General features: G+C 35.7%; 1 protein-coding gene across 2 annotated transcripts in view; it reads left to right on the top strand.

Annotated features, from left to right (window-relative positions):
* The window catches only part of LOC139116184 (E3 ubiquitin-protein ligase RNF217-like), a 52034-nt gene that overhangs the window by 32383 nt on the left and 7473 nt on the right, over positions 1–12178 (top strand). Inside the window, exon 3 of one of the 2 annotated variants that reach the window (XM_070678743.1) lies at positions 4493–5736. The exons of the other annotated variant lie outside the window; for it this stretch is intronic. Within the exon in view, the coding sequence (XP_070534844.1) occupies positions 4493–4656 (164 nt within the window). The 3' untranslated portion in view covers positions 4657–5736. Of the gene's footprint in view, positions 1–4492; positions 5737–12178 lie in introns of those variants that run through there. 2 annotated transcript variants of the gene reach the window in all.

Here is a 12178-nt window from a genome sequence, read left to right as displayed (position 1 = left end):
TGATATTCGCCCAAATTTGGTCTATATTACAACAAAATGACAGATATTTGGGCTGTACAACTTATGAGACGCATACTGGTTAAAATGCGTCAATTTAAGACCCTTGTTCTGCATATGTACACGCCGTAAGATCGCCAAATTATGGACGGCAACAGTCCGTATATTTCAGTGATCGGAATAAAAAATGCAAATAAAACATTTTCATGGAGAAATTCATCATTATTCATTCAATTTCATCATTATTCGTTCAAAATTGAGGAATTTGCACCGGCGAGAAGTGTGCAGTCTGTTCGGTGTATTATACGTCATTGTTTTCAATCATGGGAAATCAAGCCTATTTGCCGCGTTGTAAAATGAAAAATATATCTGAAAAAAAAACCCCAAAAAAACATTAATCTAATTTTTTCATTTCGCTTTAATTCTTAAAGTGTTTGAGATAACACAGCTGATGAAACTTTCGTTTTATTTTTTTGAGTTTCCCTCTTATTTTTATGAAATGACAAGTTAACGATCGTTTGGCTGTTGACTGTGTTTTTCACCTATTGTGTATATGAATAATTAATTATCGCATAGCTATTTTCAGATGCCAAAATGTCATAATTGAAAGGTCAACATATAAGGAAATTGAATCTGCAACGCTTTCATCAATATTAAACTGTGCAGGGAGAAAATTTGGCGAAATTTTAAACATAGAGTTGAAGGCGGATTTGACTCTCTGTGATGTGTCCGTTATGATGTGTGGTGAAGACACTGAATCATGTACGGTGCTCACTGCGAATGTACTGTGATGTCGAGTTCTGAGACGTGAAGGTACATTTCACCAACTGTTTTTTACTTGAGACTTCCAACTGTGTGGTTAAGTTGCCGCTCATCTGTGTTGATGTATCAACTTCGTTCGGTGTCTCTCGGCTGTCTGTTTTGTACAAGCATTCTAGTGAGTCTGCAGTGTTTTGTTGGTGTTTTTTTTTCTACACAGGATGTGTGTGTGTTTCGCAGTGGGACAAGCGTTGTGACAGGGAGGACGGCGCCCTTGGAATTAAAATCCTGAAATCGGCTCTATATACAAGACAGTGAAACAAAAATTACACATTACTATACATTAAACGCAAACCACCAATCTATGGACGCGGACGATGTGTACGTGTGGAATTGCTTTCCCTTTACTATATTTATACAGGGTCATAGCACTATCGATTCGCCAGTGTCTCGCCATTTATTCCAAACAAAATAACTACAATGATCCTGTTATTCACCATATCGTAATATAAAACAACTTTGGTAGAGCAGATGTGAAGTAGCCTTCATTTGGGCCCTATATGAGTTCGAACCCGATTGAAACCACCGGGCCGTATTTATGCCTCAAACGAGCGATCAAAACAAGAGAGGTCATCATGGGGTCGATCGGAAAAAAATTAGCCAATCACAGCGCGGCTGGTCTGACCCCGCCCACAGCTGTAGAATGAAAGTGTTCCATCACGTCAAAAAACACGGAAATCGCACCCAAAAACGGACAGAAGGTCGTTTTTGACGCAAAGAGGCTTGTAGGTATGAATTCTAAGATGTATTGGAGGCCATCGATGCTGGTTTAGTATATAATTGAGGCTTATTGTGAGGGAAATCGGCCTCCAAACTCGGCGAGGGTGCGTATAACGGCCATTCCGTTTCCCAACTTCCAATTATTATATGCATAGTACGCGGCGGCCGGTACGTATCACTCCACTCGTAACTGTGACACGACATACTTTACCCAAATTGAATAGTAAATTCCATGAGCTTGCAAAGTAAACAAATGTCAGTGTGAGAGCACATGGACGGGCAATGGCAATTTCAAGTACAAGTTGAGTTCCACGATAAAATTAGAAACATTCACACGGAACAACTGAGATACAGCCAGTTAGTATATCTAGTGAAAGACAATGTTGTTGTACTGAGTGAGGCCCTGATTTGACTCTCGGCGGCCGGTGAACTTCTACTCGTGGAAATGCCCAGTTCTACGGTATTTCATTATGACATCTTTACAGTGCTGAGCGATGTATTTCTGTGGTGATACTGGTTTGGGAAACGCCTGTCAACCATTTTTCTATGATGCTCTTTCTTGCCTAAAAATCCATTGTAAGGCAAATCGACGTCGACAGAGAAAAAAATATGCTCACGATTTTATGAACTGGCATACCTTGATTACTATACAGGCCCTAATGCAGTGCACATACTGATTGACAACCATAGACTAAGACAGCAAAACTCAGCCGAAATTTCCGAGATTAACTGACACAGTGTTTTATATCGCTGTTTTAAATCAAACTGATTACACAATCTCTGGATACTGAAATGGTATTTTGGTGAAATTTCAGCATCAAAAAATCCCAAAACTTGACATGAGGACGTCATGTGCCGATCAACAGCATAGTGCACATGTGAACTGGCATTTATTGACTCATGGACTGTAGAGTGTAGAGAAACTGTCTATGATCGACTGCACGGAAAAGCAGTCTGCATCTTGTGAAAACAACAACATAGCAGTGAAAATTGTAATAGTCACTAGTAAACTCTTCACAGATGAAAGGATAATTGCTTCAAACTAAGAAACTTCATGTTCAGAGGATGAAAACTAACATCGTGGACTGTGGATGAAAATAAACAATGGCAGACGTAACTGTGTAATGAACTATGCTATTAAGGGACGGGGGTGGGCAGGGTCAAAAGATCAAGAAAGTACTGGGAAAACGTGTCATTTTTCTAACGATACTGTCTCGGGATCTCCAGCGTCCCATTGTTTTGTAATATATAACAAGTATGCCATGAGCTTCGTTGAATACACTAGTATCAAACAGCCATAGCTGTAAACTGGCGCAAAATGGTTTGATCCAACGCAGAAGCTTGCATAGGGAGATGGAATGGAGATAGCACAGCAGGCGCAGTGTATGTTTACTGACCAAAGTACCTCGGTGTTTTCAAAGGGGTATTGGAAGATTGCCAGGGAAATTGATAGGGGCTTATCAAAGTTGATCTCCGGTTCATTTTGACGTTCGCTGTAATACTGTATGATCTGGCAAAATTCATGCTTTAAAAAGTAAAGCATACAGTACTCAATTCACACAACGGAAATAATTAATGTCAAATTGAAATATCATAACAAAACAATTTACTGTTATAAGCCATCATTTGTTTAATTATGAACTATATCAGTGGAAATTTGTCAATTTACAGTACATCCTAGGCTCAGAACAACAGGGTAGAATATGTTTACTGTTCCAGTTATCGTCTAATTTCTTCAATGTAGTAATTATGGAAAAATTCCGTTTGAACTAATGTAATTCTGATCACCATGTACCGGTACTCTGTTCTTAAAGTGTGTATAAATAACCATGAACAAAATGTTGTTTGCCAAATCGTGGTTGTTATTACAAATTACAGACCACATAATCCATGATGGCTGTCATGATTTGTTGATTTAATTGTTCCACATGGGCTGTACCATTTTTGCAAAAAACACGCACAAAGAACAAGTTACCAGTGGACAAATTTTTGAACATGTTATCTTAGCAGGTGACAGTTCATGGATGAAATTTCAAGGGCCTTCTTTAAATGTGCATTTTCTATTGTTGTATGTGAAGATTGAGAATTGAGTCGTCGATGACCAAGATCATCGATTTTAGTAAAAATTTCTAGATATTTCTGTAAGATATAATTAATCAGGTCTGTCATAAAATACGTATTTGACTTTGCCATATCAGCATATAAATGTTCCTTTCCCCTAAGGCCTGTGAGCTGCCCCAAACCCAGCTTTGATAAAAGTACTGAGGAATGGGGCCTTTGACTGAGCTAACCCCAACCTAGTTTTACACTCACCACGGTCCCTCCGAGGGACCGTGCACTCACTGTCCCACAAGGAAGGAAAGATATGCTGTTACCCCCATGACCAATCAGTGTATGTTTAGAGTATTAGCACAGGTGAAATTACTGGAGTGGACAGGCAGAAAATCACAGAACAACATCATTTTACAAGCAGACTGGCTTTCTGAGAGATTTCTGTGAAACTGCTCTCTCTGCATTTCTGTTGACTGTGGAATCATTTTAACCAGAGTTGAAGATTGATGTAAAGCGGCAGCATAAAGTGATGCTTGTTGTAAAAAACTGCCACAAAAAAAATCCATTTCATTGCTGCTTCTATCATTGTAAGGTCAGATGCTGTCAAAATTGCTTACTTATTCTGCTAGGAAGACATTGTATCTGACCATATATGGTATGTAAGCATTCATTTGCTGATCCCAAGGTACTGAGTGCTTACTATGCATTTCTGAAGCAATCACCAAAGTGTATATTGCATGGCTGAATTAAACCTCATGACAATTTCCACAACACAGTCTCAATGGATTAAGTACAATGAGTAATACCTGTACAACTATCTAATGTATGTCTTCTTTCTAACCTCACTGGAATAGTGATTACTAACACCTTGTCTTCTCTGCTTTTAACTTTCCGTCTTTCTTAGGTGCTCACTTGCTAGCTGCTCCAGTGTTCTTAGCACAGGCCGCTGTGGGCTTGGCCCTGGCGCTGGCTGTTGGCTGCGTCATTCTGCCCTTTTACGGTGGAATGAAGCTGCGGAGAAAGCTGAAGGGAAAGAAACGCAAGCGTGAAAAGGCACAAAAGAACTGATCATTGCTTACATTTAGTTGACGCCTTGCCTGGCTTTGTGAAATGATATATGTGTGGCCTGGCAATATACTTGGCCATTAACTTTCCTGAATTGGAATTGTTGTATAACTGTCAAAGCTCTGTGTTCACTCCATTGGTCAATGTCAAGTGAAATTTGTTGGCCATGAACATCGTCTGCACAGTCTGTATGAATTTCATACAAATATTGAAGTGTTATGAAATGCTGATACCTGGTGTGCTACTAGTTTTAGGACACCCTAACTTAAATGAAATAATACTGACATTCTAGTTTAAAATTTGCATGGATGAGGGATAATGAAATATTGGTACTGGCCTCTGTCCCACATAGGCATTAATGAATGTATGTGTAATTACAAGCACTGTTTTCATTCGTTCGATTCATCGCGCCTGGTTCAGCAAACTGTTACTAGATCTATATCTTCATCAATGTTTCAGAAGCATGTGATAATTTATTATTTATAGTAATTGTGAACTGCCGTCATACCAGATTCATAATTTCACGAGCAATCAGACATGAAGAATTGCAGCTAAATGAATAATTGATTTATCTAACTATTTACTGGCATAGTTCAACACATTTACAGATTGTCAGGACATTGGTCTGATATTCCAGCTAAGGTTTTCAATAATTCATCCAACCATTAGTTTGATAATGTATGTATTGCTATAACACCTAAATTATTCATTGAACTCAAACAGATATCCATTGGAGTCGTTGGCCTCAACATTGCTATAAGCCAAGGGAACCTGCGTGTAGCTCTTGGCAAGTCACTGCATAAAACCTTGCACATTCTGCTTCTTGCACATATGCAATCTTGATGAAATTTATTCTGAGGAGAAGTTTTAAAATGTCATTTTATATCATGCTTCAATTTTTTTCAAGTCAATTTTTTAACCTCAGGCCTGACTTTCTTGTAATTTTCAAGGATAGCCCCTGTGTACAGGGATTTAGGCATGAGAGAGTTAATCAGTTGCTTATAATCTCTGCAAGCTCTTTCTGAAAGTGCTTGTATGTGTCAAGGGTGTATCATTATATAACAATGCTGTTTGTAGCCTGAATACTGTATGTGTTATTTTTAATAGCTGTCATTTTATCATAAAGAGGTACATTATAACTTTATAGATGGGCTTTAAATAACATTCATACAGGAGTTCATATTCTGATTTGTTTTGCTGTCACTAAATAAAAATAATTTATTTATCATTTAAATGTCTTTGACCTTGCAGCTGTAAATATTATGACATACAAATATTTATGATCCGGAGTGGTAGAACTAGACCATTAAATGGATAAAGAAAAAGGCCATTAAATGTATAGAAAATAGATCATGAAAATAAAACTATAGAAAATAGACTACTAATTATAAAGGTACAGAATTTGAAGAAAAGAAGCAAGAATGGACTGTAAAATAAGATGAATTCTGAGAAATTGCAAGAAATAAATATAGAAATATCGCAAGATAGAGATAATAATAGATTGTGAAATGAAATAAATTAGATCCACAAATAGGAACAAAATTTAAGGTACAATGAATAGGCTGCAAACTTGAAAATGACTAAATATTTGTGTGAATGTAGACATAATCTTAGTGTGTGTTTATCATAAGATAGTACTCTAACCATATATGGTTGAAGAGTTATGTAAATTAGAAATGTATATGTGATTGTAGAAGGATCATAACCATTGTTCATGTGCAAGTGTTTAAATGAAGTATCACTGAATCAGATGATGATATTATTGTAGTTAATCTCTGAGGTAAGATAGGAATATGCAGTACATGTAACAAGAGTGATGTGAATGAGCTAGATGCCATTTTAATTAATCTTGATGAATTTTCACTTTATCAGCTGCCTTAAATCTTTTTGTGCCAAAATCATTCATTGTGCATTACGTTTTATACCAGTGTGTGTCAGTGTGTTGTAATTGTCAGATCTGTGTTGGAAAGAAATGATGAACCGGTATACTTGAAGATGAGATTAAATTCCAATTTCATGTCAGTGACCCTAGTTTATTTACCTACCTCTTGGAAAATGGTTCGGGCCAGTCTTCTCAAGGGATAGTCTTTGCTGAATTGTTGATGTGGGAAAGCAGAGTTGTGACAATAATGATCAGAGTGCATGTACTGTGCTGGCAAGTCATTCTGTTTGATGGGATGTTTTCAATGATATTAATTTGACAAAGTCAAGGAAATGGTAAATAGCAGTGAAAAGACTAACACACAGTAAATAGCTTGATAATATTTGCACCTGTGCTTAACCCACACCAATGGTTTGCAAAGTAGCAACAAATAATAACTGTTTGGAGATGAAAAGTATTTATATCACATGGAAAACCAATGTTTATGTGGTAAAAGTTGCAAAGTACTTGACAATTTCTTTGATTTATACATTATGTAGATTCATATGACTGTAAATATCTTGAGGGAAACGACTTTTAGAAGTATTGTTTTCTAACAGAAGTTATTCAAACAATATATATATAAAATGATTTCCTTTCTAAATATAGGCTGTCAGGAATGAAGATGTAAACTGTCAGTTAATGAATAGTGACAAACAGGAGGAAACATGAATGATTTTGTAAAATGTGACAGTTAAGGACATCATATTCAGATCAGGGTAGAGATGATATTTTTATTCAAAATGGTAACATCCTGTTAATCTGGGCAGATGTCTGTGGCACTCTCATCTCTGAATGTATAAATTTAGAATTCTGAACATGTTTGCGTGACCTAATGTCATCCTCAGTAACAAACAGATTCAGACCGGAGTGAGTTAGCCAGTCATGTGTAACTTGAATCAGATTCGTGTTTGAATTGTCTACATACAGTGGTGACCTCAGAATCATCACTGTGACTATGTCCTTTGAATATTTCATGTATACACAAATAATTTCTGTGACATTTCTTTTCAGTCTTTTCCATGCCAGAGTCATCTTGAATCCTTTCCGCCATAAAATCAAGTGGGATAAAAATAGTGTAGGATAAATAATACTTACTATTACACACATTCTGTATGTCTTAATTTAGGAGATATTGTCATTTCAACCTTCCTAAAAATACTCATAAACATGATTTTCACCGACTTGAATGAAAGGCAAATGGTGATTTTTGTTGACAACCAGATTGTGATGGCGAATGTCACTAAAGTGACTGTGAGTGTCACAATAATCGTATTAAGAGTGATGCTAATTTTTGAGTTGGTAAACTTATGATTCAGGACTTTAAAAGTATTTTCTTTATAAAATCAATAGTTTGAAGGTTAAAGCTGTCAAATTCCCAGATGATGAAGATTTGATATTTTTCTTGGTCATTAGGTGTATCAAGATATAATACTGATATATCACTGTACACAGTGTAGTGTGACACATGCAAAGCCAGATTAATAGCTCTGTGTATAGAGATATTTAACTAGTAAAATGTTGTATCTTTGCCTCAAATCTCTTGGGTTTTATCCCATATGTTAGAATTCTCTCTCACTCTCTCTCTCTCTCTCTCTCTCTCTCTCTCTCTCTCTCTCTTGTAGTATAGTGTCAGAGTACATTTCTGTTTCTCTGTTTGATAGGCCAATAATAAATGAAATACTCTAAAATTTTCAAATTTATGCCAATATAGAGTACACAACTTTAAGACTTGATTAAGAAATGTACTGTAAAAGTAGAAAAACAATGGAAATCTAACATGTTTTGAATCATTCATTTATTAAATCTAATTAGAATCTAATTTCAAGCAAGGTAAATTGTACCAGCAGATGTGCGTATATTTAGAATGTGCCACCTGGCATACCAGGTGGACTGAAATTTCCACACTCCTGTGAATTCAACAGCAGACGTCACTTTTAATGCTTGAATATTTCTCAGTGATATAAACATCGTATACTAATCATTATGAAAATATTACTAACAGAAACACTTACAGAAAAAAGAACTGCCTGTATTACAAAGTGCTTTATCAAGTAAGAAATGAGTATATACTTTATTGGCGACTTCACAAAACAGGTGAATTGAATGTACCAGAAGACATAATGTGAAAGATTCTCCATAGTGTTGTCCTATTTTAGTAAGAAAAAACTTGTATTAATGTTGAGGAAAGTGAACGAATATTGTGAGAAGGGCTTTGGGATAGTTCTCATTGGAATCAGTAACTTTAACTGTCAAAATGCCACAGAGTAGATTGACTCTAGCTATGCTATGACGTTTTCCAACATTACTCTTCAGTATGATGTCCTGTCTGTCTCTAGGAGAGAGTCATTATTGATTTTCCATGATGAGGTCACAGAGGTCACCGTTCTCAAAGCTCTCTCATTCTCAATGTTTCTTCTTCAGCTTCTAAGATAAAAATGCCATCAATCATGAACCCACTTAATGTTTTCAGGTTTACTTGTAAATATGAGTTCTGTAGTCATGACAACAGTCACTTTGAATTGATGGGCTGATCCTTCTAGCCACCATAAGTAACCATAGAAACCACTAAAATGTTCGCCAAAAGGTCTAGGTTAGATGGGAATGATGTTCAGATGGGATCAACGACAGTCACGTTCATCGTAGTTTCACTGACCTACTCCTCTGGCCTTGAAACGTCATTATTTCTCTCTTCTCATTTGTTCTTTTTTGCTCTTTTTTCTAATACTCATTGATCAGGATTATTTACAAAAATTGAATTATTAAATTACATTATTTGTATAGAATCTATTAATAGCTACATATATCTCAGTGACACGTATCTGATTTAGAATTCAGTCAGTGACAATCTAGACATGGACAGTATGTACAATGGCTTAGTTGGGTAAAGTGAGTGGTATTCTGAAAACCATGTACAGGAAATCCTAGCGGAAGAGGGAATTTGTTCATTGCTGATGATGTAAGATAGCGATGTATGGCCTAGAATTGATAGCTCTAGGGCTGAGTAGGTTTATGATGGATTCACTAGACACACAGAGAAAGAAGGAGAAGAATTGAAAAAGTTAATTAATATCTTGGCTGCAGAGTTGCTGCCTTTATTTGTATACTGATATCAATTGCTCATTTTTAATGCATAATCAAATGTAACTTGTTATTTTTGTGGTGCTAATGATGTGAATTTATCATAAATTTTAATATTTGCATTGTCATGTTATCTTTTTCTAAAAAAATTCATTTATCATAAAGACATACAGCATGTTGTTATAGTAAAAATGCAAATATCATTATTAAAACTTTACTTGTGGAATTTTCATTTCGAAAATGTGACAAAATCATATCAGTGACTTTGCCAAGCAAAACTGTTTTTACAAAAAGAGATATAATCTCTATCCTGTTGGTGGTAAAATTTTACCTAAAATTACATGTTAGTATGAATTTTTCTGTAAAATCTGTTGAACAATTTAGTTATATGTTGTCAAATTAATATCGTATAGCTATTCATATGTACCAATATGTATCACATGTTTAAATGTTTTTATTTTTGGATATTGTAAAATTGCAGCAATTGACATGGCATTGTCATGCTTTGCTCTCTGAACATGTTGATTACATGTTACATGTTTTGTTCTGTGTACAGTATTTTAATAAGGTCAGGTAAGGAGAGTGTCATGTACAAATTCTGAATGATATTTAAAATAAAGCTGTTCTGAAAACTACATTCCTGTCGTAGTGTACTTTAATACCGGTATGTTCGTCAGAGAAGTTGAATTTGTTAGTGTATCTGATACATAGGCTAGCACACATAAAGTCAAATGTAGGGGTTATTAAAAAATTGCATATTGAGGCTGCCTAGCTGTTGATCAAAACACAACCACTTTGTTTGTTTAAATGGCAATCAAAATTTAAGGGGAACTTTTTGTGATGCCCTGTTTGGTCATGTGACTTCCATGTGACCAACTTAGGCACATCCCATTGGTTGGGAGCATGCAAATGAAGTGCATTTTTTAAGCTGGCTGGGTATCCCAGAGCTCAGCATTGTGAACACAGAGCTTTGCAGTCACAAGGACACTCACTTTAGTGTGATTCCATCACTTGTCCTGAATACGTAATGAGGGTCATTTAGGCACATGCAACCATGCTAACATCATTTGCTTTCCTTTCAGGCAATTATTTTCTCCCTCCATGACACACAGGTTGCAAGCATTTAATAGAAAGTGATGGCAGTTGAGTTGAAAACTAATGGTTATCATCAAGCATGCTCTTCCTCTAATGTTTTAATCTGTCAATCATAAACATCAGAATGTCTGGAACTCATATTGATTTTTTCCCCCTCCAGGCAAGGCGTTTTGATGGTTCTTCAAGTGAGATGGTTTTCACAGGGGAATTCAACATTTTTGACTCATTTATTTTCTTCACATGTTCATGTCATGTGATATGTTCTTTACAGGGACAGTCAAAAATGAAAAACTAATCCAATTTGTGCCTTTTCATGTTAATATAAAGCTCAAATATATTTCAGTGCTTAATATGTCTATGGTTTAAGCTTTAAGAACAAATCTGCGATATTTAATCATGAATTTATGATATTTATAATGAATTCGTGATAAATTACTAACCAAAATTTATATCAGCTCAATGTGTCCTTCATTGTTATATTCAATATATTTACTGAAAAGGACTTTTCCCTAATAGTACGCACTATCACATAATTGTTTTGGTTTTGTCAATTCTCACAAAAATTTTATTCAAGGTTCGTATAGTCAGCTGTCTGTTAGTTTGAAGTAGTTGATTAAATTCAGGTCACATGTTGAGTTTAACTGTTAATCTCACCAATTATTTCCTCCAGTTAGTGCAGAGATCTTTCAAATTCATTTTGTTTCCCGATGGGATAAACCCATCTACATTGAGATCTACATCTATTCCAGCGAGAGACTCACATTGTACTTTGAACTTACTTACAACCATCTCCAGTCCACAGTCTTGCATACCATCCAAACATCTTCTTGCACTGAAAACTCACGGTGTGAATGTATAACTTTCAAATGTACGTTTTTTTTTCTCAAAGAGAATTTTAAAATGTATTACATAAACAACGAAGTGTAAAACTGGATTTAGATGTGAACTAAATATGCTTTTATTTTAAGAGATGAAGATCAGCACTATTTGGTTATCTAGTCACTATCTTCAATTGTCCTGTATGTGTCCTAATATCTTGTCTATTTGCTCATTTTAAAAGGATTGGGAGTTATTTTTTCATAATGGCTTAATAATTAATTACAACAACTTATAGCCATGCAGCAGTCTTGTTGGATCATAAACTATTATCTCAGTAAAATATCACTGAATATAAAAACAATGGTAGCAGCAAGGCTGCCTGTAATAGCCATATTGCTTGTACCAATTTCTGTTATCAAGTTTGAAAATGAATTGGCTGAAGAATGTCTGAGTAGTAGCTCTGAACATCACCAATGTACATCTCAGTATCAGATCCTATGTTAATTCAATCGGCTGATTTTTAAATGGTGGAGCAGATACACAGATAGACAGACGGATGTCAGTATGACATTAGCTTCTTCGTGTGAACTCAAGGAGCTAAAAATGGAA

The sequence above is a fragment of the Ptychodera flava genome, chromosome 17 (assembly GCF_041260155.1).
Source record: "Ptychodera flava strain L36383 chromosome 17, AS_Pfla_20210202, whole genome shotgun sequence".
Taxonomy (NCBI): Eukaryota; Metazoa; Hemichordata; class Enteropneusta; family Ptychoderidae; genus Ptychodera; species Ptychodera flava.
The sequence above is the reverse complement of the archived record's forward strand: the minus strand, read 5'-3'. Positions and strand labels throughout refer to the sequence as shown.